This window comes from Aquarana catesbeiana, linkage group LG02 (genome assembly GCF_042186555.1).
Source record: "Aquarana catesbeiana isolate 2022-GZ linkage group LG02, ASM4218655v1, whole genome shotgun sequence".
Taxonomy (NCBI): domain Eukaryota; kingdom Metazoa; phylum Chordata; class Amphibia; order Anura; family Ranidae; genus Aquarana; species Aquarana catesbeiana.
Window position 1 is genome coordinate 360,524,284 of NC_133325.1, and position 17,813 is coordinate 360,542,096.

At 39.3% G+C, this 17,813-nt stretch overlaps 1 protein-coding gene across 2 annotated transcripts in view; it reads left to right on the forward strand.

Moving 5' to 3' along the window:
- The window catches only part of ZZEF1 (zinc finger ZZ-type and EF-hand domain containing 1), a 375,890-nt gene extending 361,457 nt beyond the window's left edge, over positions 1 to 14,433 (forward strand). For both annotated transcript variants that reach the window (XM_073615049.1, XM_073615050.1), the window contains 3 exons: positions 4,633 to 4,783; positions 7,673 to 7,744; positions 11,576 to 14,433. In XM_073615049.1, the coding sequence (XP_073471150.1) occupies positions 4,633 to 4,783; positions 7,673 to 7,744; positions 11,576 to 11,650 (298 nt within the window). In that variant the 3' untranslated portion in view covers positions 11,651 to 14,433. The remainder of the gene's footprint in view (positions 1 to 4,632; positions 4,784 to 7,672; positions 7,745 to 11,575) is intronic.
- The last annotated feature ends 3,380 nt before the right edge of the window (positions 14,434 to 17,813 follow it).

Genomic DNA, 17,813 nt, shown 5'->3' on the forward strand with positions numbered 1-17,813 from the left:
TACAGCGTCTTAAAGGGCAGATGTACAGTTACGGCTGCTCGCGCAGGGGAGCCAACCTGCCACAGTAAAACTGCAGCTGCCGGTCGGGAACCGGTTAACAATCGTGTTTCATAAAATTTGTTGGCCGATTTATTGTTTCGATTAATCAGATAAAAGCCTCAACATTTAGTGTATAATTTACTTAATATGTAAAGTTTAAAAATAGGCAATTTATTCTTAAATCTATATGCAGTGGTAAATATAACCAGCTATATATATAGCTGGGAAACAAAATATCTAATCCACTCTGAGAATAACACAAAAAATGTACAGTGGATATAAAAAGTCTACACACTCCTGTTAAAATGTCAGATTACTGTGAATGAGACAAAGATGAATCATTTCAGAACTTTTTCCATCTTTAATGTGACCTATTAACTGTACAACTCAGTTGGACAACAAACTGAAAACTTTTAGGAGGCGGGAAGTAAAAATAAAAATATTATGGCTGCATAAGTGTGCACACCCTTAAACTAATACTTTTGCTGAAGCACCGTTTGATTTTAATACAGCACTCTGGCTTTGTGGGTATGAGTCTATCAGCATGGCACATCTTGACTTGACAATATTTGCCCACTCTTCTTTGCAAAAACACCCCAAACCTGTCAGATTGCGAGGCCATCTCCTGTGCACAGCCCTCTTCAGATCACCCCACAGATTTTCAATTGGATTCAGGTCTGATGCTCTGGCTGGGCCATGCCAAAACTTTAATCATCTTCTGGTAAAGCAGCTGATTTCAATGTATGCTTTGGGTCGTTGTCATGCTGAAAGATGAAGTTCCTCTTCATGTTCAGCTTTCTAGCAGAAGCCTGAACATTTTGTGCCAATATTGACTGGTATTTGGAACTGTTCATAACTTCCTCTACCTTGACTAAGGCCCCTGTTCCAGCTGAAGAAAAACAGCCCCAAAGCATGATGCTGCCTTCACCATGCTTCACTGTGGATATGGTGTTCTTTTGGTGATGTGCAGTGGTATTTTTGCACCAAACATATCTTTTGGATTTATGGACAAAAAGTTCAACCTTGGTTTCATCAGACCATAACACATTTTCTCACATGCTTTTGGGAGACTTCAGATGTGTTTTTCCATAATTTAGTCAGGCTTGGATGTTTTTCTTCGTAAGAAAAGGCTTCTGTCTTGTCACTCTACCCCATAGCCCAGACATATAAAGAATACGGGAGATTATTATTATTTAAGGTACTTATATAGCGCCATCAATTTACGCAGCGCTTTACATATACATTGACATTGGTCCCTACCCTCAAGGAGCTTACAATCTAAGGTCCCTAACTCGCATTCATATACTAGGGCCAATATAGACAGAAGCCAATTAACCTACCAGCATGTCTTTGGAGTGTGTGAGGAAACCGGAGTACCCGGAGCAAACCCACACAGGCACAGGAAGAACGTGCAAACTCCAGACAGGTAGTGTCGTGATTGGGATTCGAACCAGCGACCCTTTTACTGCTAGGCGAGAGTGCTATCCACTACACCACTGTGAAATTGTTGTCACATGTACCACACAGCCAGTACTTGCCAGATATTCCCGCAGCTCCTTTAATGTTGCTGTAGGCCTCTTGGCAGCCTCCCTGACCAGTTGTTTTCTCGTCTTTTCATCAATTTTGGAGGGACATCCAGTTCTTGGTAATGTCACTGTTGTGCCATATTTCCTCAACTTGATGATGACTGTCTTCACTGTTCCATGGTATATCTAATGCCTTGGAAATTCTTTTGTACCCTTCTCCTGACTGATATTTTTTAAAAATGAGATTGCTCTGATGCTTTGGAAGCTCTCTGCAGACCATGGCTTTTGCTGTAGAATGTGACTAGGAAAATGTCAGCAAAGACCTACTAGAACAGTTGAACTTTATTTGGGGTTAATCAGAGGCATTTTAAATAATGGCAGATGTGTACTGACTCCTATCTAACATGAGTTTGAATGTGATTGTTTAATTCTGAACACAGCTACATCCCCAGTTATAAGAGGGTGTAGACGCTTATGCAACCACATTATTTTAGTTTTTTATTTTTACAAACCCCCCCCCCCCCTAAAGATTTCAGTTTGTTTTTCAATTGAGTTGTACAGTTTATAGGTTACATTAACGGTGGCAAAAGTTCTGAAAGGATTCATCTTTTGTCAAATTTTTTTACATCACAGAAACCTGACGTTTTCACAGGGGTGTGTAGACTTATTTCCATTGTATAGACTATTAGAGGTTGAATATGGTACATATAATCAGACTCAGAGGTCAAAACTTTTATTTAAAGAAAAAATAATTTAAAAAAAGGCCTAAAACTGCAGATTTTCAGACAGGACTGTAAAATAATATTCATTACAGACTCCCTTGTCTTAGGCAGGTAGCTTGATACATCCTACCTGCGTCTGCTGTCACTTATGCTGGCCATGCACTAACAAATAAGGATGAGCTCCGGCATGTTGGCATACTGCACGTGCCGAGCCCGCCAGGAAGTCGGCAATGCGCTGCGCTAATCACAAGCAGTGAGACATTTCCTGATCTCTGCAGCCGCACATCGGGAAATGTCTCGCTGCTTGTGATTAGCGCTGTGCAGTGCTGAGTTCCTGGCGGGCTCGGCACGTGCAGTATGGGAACACGCCAGAGCTCATCCCTGCTAACAAATATGTCCTTCAAAAATTTTAAGAATGTTCATTCGATTTTCTTATCGTTAGTGGGGTCAAATCAACGTTCATTTTCAACCACTTGACAGGAAAATTCAAAGGAGCGGAATAGAAAACTTTTCTCGAGCAAACAAATTTTCAGATGGTGTATGTTGATTTTGTTTAGAAATTACATTACATTTTAAAATTGAATGTTAAAAGCAAGAAATTTTTGAACAATATTTGTTCATCGAATGTACAAACAATTTTCATACCAACAATCAATACATGTATGGCCAGCATAAGACAGTAGCAGCAGCAGCATGTATTTTGATGGGGGTTAAAAAAACAAAAATTAGGCCTTCATAAAACAAAGGCAACAGAAAATCACTACTATAGGGGGTTAATTTTTACAATTTTTACTTTGTTACAGTGAATATAATAATATATACTATAATTAATATATATATATATATATATATATATATAGACATAGTATTTTTGTACTGGGAGTCAGACATTAATGGAGGGGGGGGGGGGGGCGGAGAATATAAATCTTTTTGTGTTTAAAGTGGTACTAAAGGCTGAGACTTTTTTTTTTATATATATAATCCAATTTAATTCTTATGCACAATACTTGTAAACTTTTACTTTAAATGTTAGTGTAATGCCTCGTATTACCTCCAGTCTATCAGCCACCAGCTTCTCTGGGTTCAGATGCTGATCTTCCCTGCACAGAGCCCTTAAATTTGTTTAGAAAAAAAAAAAGTTTACTATAATTTTATTGTACTTACCTGCACTGTGCAGTGGTTTTGTACAGAGCAGCCCTGATTCTCCTCTTCTGGAGCACCCCCTAACACCCCCCCCCCCGCCAGTGCCTTTAGTGACTACTGCCTTCACAGTGCTGCCTTTAGAATCTCACTTCCTTCTCTTGCCCAGGACTACATATCGCACAAGGCATTGCTCCTTACACATTCACATGTTCTCAGGCACTTACTTACATTTATGGACGGCGTACTGAGCTGTATGTGCGTTGCATTGTATTTTCTGATATGTAAATATCTAACACATTCTATATGCAGGCCGACTAATCGGTTGTGTTCCATCTTTTCTTGTAAAGGCACACTCTGCTAGATCAACAAGTACTTCTTAGGCTTTTTGGCATAAGGCTATAGTTTCGCAGATTTTCAAGGCTGCTACCTGGTCTTCTGTTCACATGTTCTCCAAGTTTCACAATGTAGATTTTCAGGCCTCATCCCATGTAAACTTCAGGTGCAAGGTCTTTCAGGCTTGGCCTGTTCTCTTGCTGTTGCCTGTCCATTAGTCTGCTTTCGGAAGTTTTTACAGTGTCTGCTGTGTCCCTCAATGGATGAGAAAGTTGTGGGTTTTTGTACTTTCTGGAAATAATCCATTGAGGTACAGAGGTCCAACACCTCTGTTTTTTGTATGATCATACTGCTGTTACTGCTTTACCACCAAACCAAGACATGCTTGGGATTAAGAGGAGTTATCCTTGGCTCACCACAATTTTTTTGTTTGCCTTGTCCTATCCACCGTAGGTGGCAGTATAACTTAAAAGTCTTTAAGTTCCTGTGTCCCTCAACTGATTCCAATAAATAGATTTTATGTTATACCGTATCATTTTTTTTTTTTTTATTTACATGTTACAGTAAGCATTAATGGGCTTCCTGATTTGATCATTACTTATGAATGCTTTGCTTCCCATAGAGGAAATGCCTTTTCAGGAAAATATGTTTGTATGTAGCACAAGCTACATACAAAGCTCTGTGTTTAAAAAATGGGAGCACCAGCTAGTACATCTGGTCCCATGAAACCATTGTAAATAAGTGTTTTAGGATAGCTTTCTGATATCTTCTCATTTAGCTTGCTTAGACACCAGGAATAAAAACACTTTGTGTTTGTGTAGGCCACATTCTCATTTTACAACAGTTGTGCAATTTCTCTGTTTTATTAGGGACTGTGATTTCAAGCTGCTGAGACCATTGTGGCCAGTTTTCACATCTATGGAGAATGCTGCTTATCAAGATGCAGCCAGCTGTGGAGTCCTCCTCCCTCTACACAGATCACTTACGGAATTGTTCTTCATTGCAGAGAACCGTGCAAGTGTAAGCAAAGGGATTTCTTGGGGGTACTATTAGTACATAAGAAAGAAATAAATCAGGGGGGGAAAGATGATATACTGCTTGTGTAAGGCACTAAAGTTACAAGGGATATAATGGCCAAAGAAAAAGATAGATTTGTTGAAATACATTTGGATTTTCTGCCAGAACCAATCTTTTTAATGGACATGACCATTTATTGTTTGAACTGCTTAATTAATGCGGAAAATAGTTTAACCCCTTCACGCCCCCAGCCATTGTAGTTAATTACCTGTTCTTCTGAATGGACATTTTAAATGTCTTTGGATTTACTGCACGCCAGGCAAGGTAATAGTCTGAGCTAGAAACCATATCCTGTAAAGAACCCGTTCTTTTCTTACACGGCAAGGTGGTGTTAAGGCCTGTAACTTCCTTTCTACATAAGGTGGTTTCAGTTTGTAACATTAACCAGGAAATCTCTCTTCCCTCTGTGTCCAGTTTGTCATAAGGAGTTCTCCTTTCATGGCCTGGATGTAGTGCCTATATTCAGACAAATGGTAATTTAAATAATCTATGCAGATATCATGCGTTTGGGCGGACTGGAGTCCCTGGCCTGTCTGTTACTTTTTAAAGTCATGGGGTGGGGGTGGAATAGACTTTGTTCTGAGCAGCCTAGGTCTTCCCACTGCTGTGAGCAGGGGGGGGGGTAACTAAATTGATACCCATCTAACAGAATTACACAGGGGAATTTACATAACTGATAACCACAGGGAAGAAGAGGACATGGTCACCAGTCTTAGGATCAGGAAATTTAGGGAAAGTGGGGCCTGGAAAGCAGAGGATAAGATAGCAGTTGTGGTTTGGCTGCTTCAGTAAATGAAGAAAGGAGTATAAAATAATGCATGGTAAGAGATCACATTTACTAAAGTGCTATTATGTTTCTGTCAAAGTTTACCTGTATAAGGAAAATGTAAAAATATTGTTTGCCTTATCAATGCTTTGGAAGATGTACCTCCCTGTTATGCGCTTAGACATTCCTGTGCCTATAGCCTCATATGCACAGTGTTGAAAAATTGCCCACTTACAAAGAAATTAAGGGTCTATAATTTTTATCATAGGTGTATTTTAAATAATAGAGACAAAATATCAACCAAAAATCCAGAAAAAAAAACAAATAAAACAAATGCTACAAATGAAGTTGTAGTTTAGTGAGTAAAATAAGTATTTGATCCCCAAGCAAAACATGACTTGGTACTTGATGGAGAAACCCTTGTTGGCAAGCAAAGAGGTAAGGTTTCTTGTAGTTGGTGACCAGGTTTGCACACATCTCAGGATTTTGGTCCTCTCTTCTTTGCAGATCTCTAAATCCTTAAGGTTTATTGGCTGTCTCTTGGCAACTCGAAGTTTCAGCTCCCTCTATATATTTTCTATAGAATTTAGGTCTGAAGGCTGACTAGACCACTCCATGACCTTAATGTGCATCTTCTTGAGCCACTCCTTTGTTGCCTTGGTGGTATGTCATGCTGGAAGCCCCATCTTCAGTGTTTTGGCTGAGGGAAGAAGGTTCTCATCCAAGATTTTACAATACATGGTCCCGTCCATTGGCCCCTCAATGCGGCAAAGTCAGCCTGTACCTTTAGCAGAGAAACATCCCCAAAGCATCATGTTTCCACCTCCGTGCTTGACTGTAGGAAGGGTGTTCCTATGATCATAGTCTGCATTTTTCTTCCTCCATACATGGCGAGTCGAGTTAATGCCAAAGAGCTAAATTTTGGTCTCATCTGACCACAGCACTCTCTTGATCCTTCTCTGAATCATTTAGATTTTCATTGGCATGACTGTACATGTGACTCCTTGAGGGGGGGGGGGTACTCGCCGTGTTTTAGAGGAAGAAAAAGTCTGACTATGACCCTAAGAACACCATCCCTACGGTCAAGCACGGAGGTGGAAACATGGTGCTTTGGGGCTGTTTCTCTGCTAAAGGAACAGACCCACTTTGCCGCATTGAGGGGCCAATGGATGGGTCCATGTATTGTAAAATCTTGGATGAGAACCTTCTTCCCTCAGCCAGAACACTAAAGATGGGTCATGGATGGGTCTTTCAGCATGACAATGACCCAAAACATACCGCCAAGGCAACAAAGGAGTCGCTCAAGAACAAGCACATTAAGGCCATGGAGTGGCCTGACAGTCTCCAGACTGTAATCCCATAGAAATTGTATGGAGGGAGCTGAAACTTTGAGTTGCCAAGAGACAGCCTACAAACATTAAGGATTTAGAGAAGGTATAAAAAAGGGTGGATCAAAATCCCTTCTGAGATGTGTGCAAACCTGGTCACTAACTACATCTCAATTTAAAACATTTGTATCATGTGTTTTTTTTCTGGATTTTTGGCTGATATTCTGTCTCTATCATTTAAAATACACCTATGATAAAAATTATAGACCCATCATTTCTTTGTAAGTGGGCAAACTTACAAAATCTGTAGGGGATCAAATAATTATTTTGGCTTGAGATTTGGTGATGCCATTGCTGTGCTGCTCATTGTTCTCCTTGCTGGGGTCTCTGACACGAGGAAGCAATGCCCGGCTCCTACCAAGCCCCACACAGACAGGGCAGAACAAATCAGTAATGGGGAAAAATCAGCGTAGGGAGACCACAGGCAATGAAGGTTACTTTTCCCTCTCCCTGTCTTTTGGGCACAGCTTCCAGAGTTCAATTCCTCTTTATTACCATGCTTACCCTTTCTTGCCACACTTATTCTTTTAAAAGTAACAAACAGGTTTGTTACATTATTAATTTTGGGAACTTTTATTTAAACGTCTGCATGGGAATTTTAATTACATGTGGTAAAACAATGGTAAGAACTGTGCATGTTCAAAACTACTAATAGTCTCTCATGGTTTTTCACTACAGGAGCTTGGGTGCTTGCAAGATTTTCTCATTAGTTTAACCACAGATGAACAAATAAGCGTTTACACAGAACAGGTAAGCTGTGTTTGTCTGTACCCAGCTAAACAGCCTCTTCAGTCTTGTATAATCACTTCAATACCTGGCACTTTTACCTCCTTCCTGCCCAGGCCAATTTTCAGCTTTCAGCACTGTCACACTTTGAATGACAATTGCACGGTCATGCAACACTGTACCCAAACTAAATTTAAATAATTTTGTTCACACAAATATAGATTTCTTTTGTTGGTATTTAGTCATCATTGTTTTTAATTTTTTGCTAAATAATTAAAAAAAAGACCAAGAATTTTGAAAAAAAAAATACATGTTTTTCTTGGTTTCTGTTATAACATTTAGCAAATAATCTTTCTTTCAAAAATGTAGGCCACAATGTATTCTGCTCCATTTCTGTGGTGAAAATAACCTATATCAGTGTTTATTATTTAGTCTGTGTGAAAGTGATTACCGTATTTATCGGCGTATAATACACATCCCAATTTTAAGAGGGAAGTTAAAGGAAAAAATGTTTTCACAGCCCCTTTTACAGTACACAGCCTCGCATCCAGAACACAGCCCCCCCCCCATCCAGTATACAGCTCCCCTCCCCAGTACACAGCCCCCCATCCAGTATACAGCCCCCTCCCTGCACTCTCAGGAGACCTCCAGTCTCCTGGGACAGCACTACCAGCATACTCTACAGTTAAGAAAAAAATCACTGCCAGCCCCTTCCACACTGCTCCTCCTATGTAACTCGTATTGTAAAATGAAGCTTTCATATACCTCAATAGGTGAGTTTTTTTCCACTGACCTGGTCACATGACTGCTCTCCTCTGATGTTACATACATGTTCATGTGACTGCTTCTCTTCTCCAATCTAGGAGGCAGGAGCAGGAGGAGGAGAGCAGCCAGAAAAAACTGAGCTATTGAGATATTTACAAGCTTTGTTTTAAGACACTGACACAGGAGGAGCTTTGTAGGAGAAGGGGCTGGCAAGTGATTTTCTTAAGTTTAGATTATGCAGGCAGCACTGTCCCAGGGCCAGGAGAGGCGGGATGGCCAGCCTGACACCCCCCCCAATGGGTGGCTCCTAGGGCGGACTGCCCGATCCCCGCCCCCTGTTGGTAAAACATGATATCGGCATATAACACGCAGGCACTGTTTACCCTCTGTTTTCATGGGAAAAAAGTGCATGTTATACGCCGATAAATACGGTAAGTGCACAAACTATGGTATACATCTGAAAATTGATCAGTCCTGATGTACCGATGGCCTATCCCCCTTCTTGAGGCCCACAAATGTCAGGACAGTAGAGATATGACCCCTTTTTGGAAAGTAGACAGTCCAAAGTATTTAGTAAGTAATATTTATAATTTTTTGTCTTAAGTTTTTGGAAAATAAAGAAATAAAACCTTTTTTTTTATATACTTATGGTCACCAGTGCTGTACACCGCCGTCATATGACGGGTGTGGCGGTGATCAGTGACAGACTGGTAACAGTACGGAAAAAAAAACACTAAATGGGCACACTAGTTCTAGAGACCCTGGTGAAAAAATTATATTCCCCCACTTTGAAGGGATTTCCTCTCACTTCCTCTTTTGACTATGGGACAGGAAGTGAAGGGAAAGCTCTCCAATTGGACACAGATGGCAAAAGAAAGCAAAAAAATGAGGGGGGTTATAGCTCTCCCTTTCCAAAATGGAAAAAAAAAAGTTTGCCTTTTACAACTTCAATACTATATAAACGGAATTCTTAGCTTTGCTTAGATAGCATGGGTGGAGACCTGCACTGTTTTTAAAAAGTAACAGCAGACCAGGGAGAGGAACACCTGCCTGCTGTCACGTGAGGGGGGAGAGGTCAGCTGCTGCACAGCAGGGTGGATATAAATCAGTGATTTTTTTTTTTTTTTTTTTTTTTTTTTAATCAAAAAAGATCTGATTTTTTTTTTTTTTAAATCGATTTTTTTAGACTTTTATCAAGTTTATTTTAGCAAAATGCTTTTGGAGTAAAAATCTATCTAAAGATAGTTTTCTATTTAAGATACATTAATAATTTAGTTTATTCAGCAGAAAATGGAGCTTAGTTATGTAGCATGAGGCTGTATATGCTGCAATATTTACACTTTTGATAAACTCATTCAATGAATCCAAGTTCTGCAAGCTGAGATAACATGCACTGCATTGATGCATTCACATAATTTCACCGTAAAACATGAGATAGACCAAAGTTCAGGAATATTCCTTTATCCCATTGTTTTGCAAATCTATGTACACCTCGAACTGTATGATCAAATCGGTTCTGAAATCGTTGTTTTACTCACCTGACAGCATATTATTCTAAATAGGAAGCTTTCATTTTGTTTGCAAATATTAAATATTCAAACTACCAGCAAGAATGAGTCCTTTCATTTAAAGAGCACCTGTCATTTCAGATCCATCACGGCAGCACCTGTTAGCGGGCATCCACTCACTTGCTGCCACCACGTCCCTCACCTTGTGTCACTGCTGCATCACCAGCCGTCCCATTAAAGTGAATGGGACTGTCGGTGAGTCAACAGCGGGTCAGAGGAGAAACCGCTGAAGGACAGGGGTAACAGTTACTCTTTAAAAATTGTGATTTAAATTGAGTTGATTTAAAGCAAGCCTTTTCTACTAGTCATTTAAATCAAGCCTTTTTTACCAGTGATTTAAATCATGATTTAAATCAAATCCACCCTGCTGCACAGTAATATGTTACATCCTAAATACAGTGGTAACATGTTACAAAGGTGAACATAATCTTTAATTTGTGTGTCTAAGACCCCTTTCACACTGAGGCGCTTTTCAGGCGCTTTCACGCTAAAAAAAAGCGCCTGAAAAGCTCACGAAAAACTATTTCCATTAAATTCAATTAATGCTTTCACACTGGGGCAGTGGGCTGGCAGGGCGGTGAAAAAACGCCCCTCTCCATTGAAATGAATGGAAAGCTCGTCAAAAGCGCCTGGAAAGCTCTTCAAAAGCACTCAAATGTTTTACTGGCAGTTTAGAAGCGCCTCAGTGTGAAAGGGGCCTAACAGTGCATCCAAAGTGCATCAGCAATCCAAGTGTCATTCTAGCCTTGTTAAACTCGGAGGATAAGCTTTTTTTCTACAGGGTGTTAGAACAAAATACTCCACTCCCCAGCCCCTCAGCCTCCTGCTTCATCAACAAACTTAGATCAAACAGAGTAGTATGATATTTGATTTGTACTGTTTAGTCTGACAGTCACATAGGATTACATGACACACAGGTATACCTTACATAAGGCTGATATTTTCCTACAGCTGAAACCTATATTCACTTCAACTTGTGCTGTAGCGGCTGACTAACTTAAAAAAGGTTAGTTGCCTAGTTGTCCTATTTATTTATATTGTAAAGCGCTGCGTAAACTGTTGGCGCTATATAAATCCTGTATAATAATAATTCAAATGGCATCCGTATTTCCCGAGTCAGTGTCCCAAAACAGGTATGTATGCATACCTGTATGTATTGAAGCATTCACTATGACACCCATGCAACCAGTGTTTTCAGAAGCACAGTCAAGATATTTTCTCAGTACAAATGTTCATACTTTAGAAAGCAGCCTTTCTTTAAGGTAACGCTTCTGCATCCCAGACATAGAGGTAAGATCTCTCTGCTCAGTGGAATTATTCTCACTATATATGTTACATTTGGAATCCAGAAGATCAATCCTCTCAATGCTGGACTGATTTGTTTTTTATTTTTTTGCCTTCTGACTCACAGGCCTGTTAGTAGCAGTTCAGTTTAAGCAAGTTCTAGAACAATTCTGCCTTAAAGTTCGGCAAATGTAATCAAAATTATTTCACTATGTTCATGTTCCTTACTCTTTTACAGGCACTGAAAAACATTGCATCTATAAGCTTTGCCATCAACTACCCAAACAAATCGACGAGTGCATGGACTGCCTGATTCTTTGGCATTTACCCTGGGTTCTAGTTCCAGATGATGCTGCATGCTTTGTGGACTTTCACTTTTATGTAAATGAAGCCTCCTAAAGCACACCAGTATATTGAAAACTGTACATTTGCCTCTGAATACATGTGCATTTCCACCATGCTGAATATTAATCCAAATAACAATTTTATGAACCGTTCCAGCAGAGGTTTATTTCAATGTATCACAGCAGGCTTTGAATGCTGAAGAAATTGTAGTGTCTGTATAAAGCTGGCATGCCATACTAAGACAGGAGAACCTGAAGACATGGAGTAGAAGGTGGATGAAAATGTATGACATTGAAAGATTTATTAAACTCCCCACAACTCTAAAGGAAATCCTTATTAGAAATAGTTTCCCCAGATATGCATTATAAAAATTGTTGTTCCTATTTTGGATTTCATGATTTGATTGGTGCATATTTATCACTTTACAATCACTTCACATAAAAAAAAAAAAAAAACCTTTATTTGCTCTTAAAGGGAGACTTTACATTTTGTATTTTCCATAGAGAAATACATAATAAGTGCATGCTTAAACCTTAATTAGGTAGTGCAAAAGTTCATTTACCCAACTCAACCAGGCACGTTTTAGTTTACTTTAGTCAGAGCAGAAAAAATAGTTGGTTTCTTTGGTCAGCCATATTTTTTCTGTTTGCATTATAAAGTAAGTATTACTAAGCTTATTTAATATTTTAACAAAAAGGGAATGTGGTCATTTAAAATAAAATTTGCTGTAATCTGCCACAGCATATCTGTTTATAATGTCGTTGTATGTGATGGAAATTGATGCCCTGTTTTAACCTTGAGGAAAAGGTTTTTTGTGTCCCCAGCAGTTGTTGCTGAAGTAAGTTTGCTCTGTAGATCAATGTATGCATTACTATACAGTGCAGACTGGTGTCTCAGGAGCAATCTAATGCTCTCATAGGCTAGATTCCTTCTAGGCATAAAAAATGGTACTTTGTGTTCAATAGCATTCAAAAGCAGTTAATTATTTTTTAAAAGAAATTGATTTTTTTTTTTTATGGAAAATATTTCCAGTGTCTGAACAGTAATTTACAGTATTGGGTTTCATGCAACCCAATTAAACCCATAAGGGTTTCTGGCAGAAAACAAAGCATATGTAGATGTTTTCTTTTAATTTGGTAAATCATTTATTTTTACCATGCTGGTATTATAAGGGCTTGCCTAATCGGAACAGCTCTTGAAATAGGTGTCACTAATGTGGTTCTAAATTGGCAATCTTTAAATGCAGTGTAGTAATCTATATGCCCTTCATATTTTTTTTATCTCCCACTACATCCATTCCTATGTCAAGATGCTTGAAATGGTGAGGGGTGTGTTATTTCCTGCAAGTTTCACATTAAACAGGTTGTTTCACTTTTACTTTGTGTGTTGCTTTCACAAAAAATACTACTGTAAACTTGTTCAGTAAAATGGGTAAGAAACCTTTCTTTTAACCTGTTCTGCACAGTGCTAGAATTTTTAGTCTGGAGTTAGTGCTTGATCCTGGATTTCAGTTCTTTGCAGATCTTCTTTTTTTTTTTCCCTGTAAATACGGCAGCCAAAATTGAATATCCGACTGCATTGACCTAAAGGGGTTGATTTGCTTTGCGGAGCGACCCTTTGAGAAAGTTGTATCACCTATGGAGTGATGGCGCTCATTTGTGGGCTTAGCCAGGGCTCAACCAACAACCCTGACAGGGAATAGAAAAAAAAGAAAAAAAAAACACTAAACTCTAGTATTGCACTGAAGTTGAGGTCCCTTTTTCTTTTTTTCCCACTCTTCTGCCCATTAATCACTGCGGCATTTGTGACATATTTGTACTGAAACAAAGGCAACAGGTGCCAAATGTTTCAAGTGGAATAGTGTTTCACAGCCAGTGAGATCAGGTTCTACATCATAGACCAATATCATTGCCCGCTATAAAAAGCAGAATTGGGTGCACTTATTTCTGAAACTAGAAAACATCTAACAACTCTTGTAATCTGGAACAACATTGGCAAAGCAGACATTGTCTACTCCAAGCAAAATAAATACTTCAATCATTTTAGGGTGCAATAATTTTTTGGAATGCAACATATCTTCTATGTGCCTGTACTGCAGTATGATTGGTTGTAAACAGATTTTAATTTTTTACACCTTTGTATATACTTTATATAAGGTATTGGTTATTTAATTTGAAAATGTTTGTGAGAATTAACATCTTTTCTTATTAAGAGCTCCAGACAGAACCTGAGGCCGGTAATGCTGTGGTGTTTAAAATCTGGCCAGTATCCTGTGTGCCCTGTAAGATAGGAAAGAGATTGCACTTTTGCTGCACTGACTTGCTAGTAATGTAAGCTTTTTTTTGGTCATATCCACTGAGGCTCCCAGTACACAATACATTACGAGACGACTGTTCAAGGATGTGTCAGAAACATCTACTTCTTTGATATGGCCATTTACCATTTAATAATACATTGCTGGCTTAATGGTATGCTGACAAAATGTGCCTAATATATAAAATTTAATATGTAAACAAACACAAATACACTGTACTTAACATTGTTTTCTGATATTTTCTTTACACATTTTAAGAAAATGTTTTAACTTTTTTTGTTAAGGGGTTACGACTTTTGTTATTTGGTTGTAAAGAAGAAAATATAGTATATTATAAATTTGACATGTAAAAAAGTTATACATATGATCTCGGTATAATGTGCAAATTATAAAATATATTGTAAAAAAATCACTAATAAAATACAGTGAATGCAAAATGTTTCAGTTTTTTTAAATTAAAGCTTTTAACAGGGTTGTTCTACTGGGACGCTTTTTATAGGAATGAATAATGAACCAACTATATTTGTAGGGGCTAATTTGAAAAAACTGGAGTGAAAATTGTGGCAAAGGTGGAGCTGTTACCCATAGTAACCAGTTGAAGGTCTTGGCTGTCGTATGACACCTGGTTAGTTGCTATGAGCAACTGGCTCACTTTTGTTGCAGTCTTAAGCTGGCCACAAGTGGATCAAAATTTGGACGGTTCAGCAGGAAACAGCCAAAATTTTAATCCATCTACGGTCGTGTATATATAGGAGCATTTATATAATAATGCTTTATGCGATTATAAGTGGCGACTGAGCGTTAAAGTGTACAGTGCCTTGAAAAAGTATTCAGACCCCTTGAAATTTTCCACATTTTCTCATGTTACAGCCAAAAATGTAAATGCATTTTATTGGGATTTTATGTGATAGACCAACACAAAGTGGCACATGATTGTGAAGTGGAAGGAAAATGATAAATGGATTTCCACATTTTTTTTTTTACAAATATGTGAAAAGTGTGGCGTGCATTTGTATTCAGCCCCCTTTTCTCTGATACACCTAATTAAAATCTAGTGGAACCAATTGCCTTCAGAAGTCACCTAATTAGTAAATAGAGTCCACCTGTGTGTAATTTAATCTCAGTATAAATACAGCTGTTCTATCTTGATGAACCTTGATTAAACAAACTGCATCATGAAGGCCAAGGAACAAACCAGACAGGTCAGGGATAAAGTTGTGGAGAAGTTTAAAGTGGGGTTAGGTTATGAAAAAAACTATCCCAAGCTTTAAACATCTCACAGAGCACTGTTTAATCCATCATTCAAAAATGGAAAGAGTATGGCACAACTGCAAACCTACCAAGACATGGCCGTCCACCTAAACTGACAGGCCAGGGGAGGAGAGCATTAATCAGAGAAGCAGCAAAGAGGCCCATGGTAATTCTGGAGGAGCTGCGGAGATCCGCAGCTCAGGTGGGAGAATCTGTCCACAGGACAACTATTAGTCTTGCACTCCACAAATCTGGCCTTTATGGAAGAGTGTCAAGAAGAAAGACTGTGTTGAAAGAAAGCCATAATAAGTCCCGTTTGCAGTTTGCGAGAAGCCATGTGGGGGACACAGCAAACGTGGAAGAAGGTACTCTGGTCAGATGAGACCAAAATTGAACTTTTTGGCCTAAAGGCAAAACGCAGTGTGGAGGAAAACTAACACTGCACATCACTCTGAACACTTCATCCCTACCGTGAAACATGACGGTGGCAGCATCATGTTGTGGGGATGCTTTAATTCAGCAGGGACAAGAAAGCTGATCAGAGTTGATGGGAAGATGGTTTGAGCCTAATGCAGGGCAATCTTGGAAGAAAACCTGTTTGAGTCTGCAAAAGACTTGAGACTTGGGCGGAGGTTCACCTTCCAGCAGGACAACAACCCTAATCATACAGCCAGAGCTACAATGAAATGGTTTAGATCAAAGCATATTCATGTGTTAGAATGGCCCAGTCAAAGTCCAGACCTAAATCCAGAACCTAAATCCAATTGAGAATCTGTGGCAAGACTTGAAAATTGTTGTTCAGACGCTCTCCATCCAATCTGACAGAGCTTAAACTATTTTGCAAAGAAGAATGGGCAAAAATGTCACTCTCTAGATGTGCAAAGCTGGTAGAGACATCCCCAAAAAGATTTGCAGCTGTAATTGCAGTGAAAGGTGGTTCTACAAAGTATTGACTCAGGGGGGCTTTATACAAATCCATGCCACACTTTTCACATATTTATTTGTAAAAAATGTTGAAAACCATTTATCATTTTCCTTCCACTTCACAATTATGTGCCTCTTTGATATCACATAAAATCCCAATAAAATACATTTACGTTTTTGGTTGTAACATGACAAAATGTGGAAAATTTCAAGGGGTTTGAATACTTTTTCAAGGAATTGTATGTTTAGCCAAAATTTTATTTTGTTTTAAATTTTAGGAAATCATTTTAACTCTGGTTTTACTGCTATTCATGACTTTCACCAGAAAGGAAGTAAGGATAAATATCTAACGAATAAACTAGAAAAAAAAAAAATCTATCTTTATTAGTAGTTTAGGGGAAGACTATAAACTGTTGGATTGTTATTGCTCTGTGTTGTTTTTTTCAGATTTTCCCTTACTTTCTGTGTGGTGAAACCATTGCTGGTGAAAAGTGAGAGGAAATCTAACTTTTCCCTACTCTATTCAAAACTAAAGAAAAAAAGATATTTGGTTGGATGTCATTTTTATATATAAATATATATATCTAATGCCATTAAATAAGAGCTTAAATACCATGGCTGCCTCTTCTGGGTTCAGCCAGCCAGCTGATGATGATGTGGTTGGCCCACCCTCTGGCCACTCTCTGCCTGGTCCTGCAGAAGAGTTTAAAGAACAAACTTGCTTTTTTTTATACATCACAGGACACAGAGCAGCTCTATTATTCCTTATTTGCAGGATTATGCGCCACCTGCAGATGATTGGATACTGGCAAAACACAGGAAGTCCCCTCTTAACCCCTCCCATACAGGAAGATCCTGCTTTTTTGGGGGGGGGGGGGTTGCCAGTGTCTGAAAGTGGTGGGAGATTTTCTGCACAACAAGGCCAGATTCTCTAATGACTCTTTAATGATTAGAGGACTGGTTGGTATCCGGATCCATTCCTTCAGTTATAGCTGCTTAGCGGAATGGTACCCGACCCTCACACTGGACAGGACACAGGGATGGCCTGTACCCAGAGTCGTCACTGTACAGAATCCTGCGCAATATAATGACCAAGATGTTTTCCCGCCGGATGCTATACAAGTCCAGGGCAGTCAACCTCAGTTGGGGGATCAAGTTCATAATGGGTGAAGAAGCAAGAGTAGTAAGTGCCCCTTGGTGGTAGCCTGCTGGTAGATAACAAGACCTCTCCCCCATTACACCATCCCCCCCACCCCTAGAGGAAGTGCTGCTGGCTTTAACTGCTGCTGCATGTATGGTTACACTGTCTGACCTGCAACTCTAAAAGTAAGATTAAATCACTATAAGCCAGCAAAGCTGTGTGGCTGTTGTGTGTTGGGCTTAATTCTGTAGGTTTTTATGATGCTAAATTTAAGCAATATTCCCAAGGTATGAGGTGGGCAGGAGAGCAAGAGCTCTCTGCCACTCCCCCGCAAACTAGCTGGTTAGGTCTTCCTGTGTGAACTTGGCAGGCTGTTTAGGCTAGGATGTACAAGACTGGAGCCATGAGTGTTCTCTGCCCCCCACACTATTAGATTGGCTTGCACAGCTCTGACATTAAGGCAGAGCCGTGGCAGCAGCACAACGAACTGACAAGCAGCCG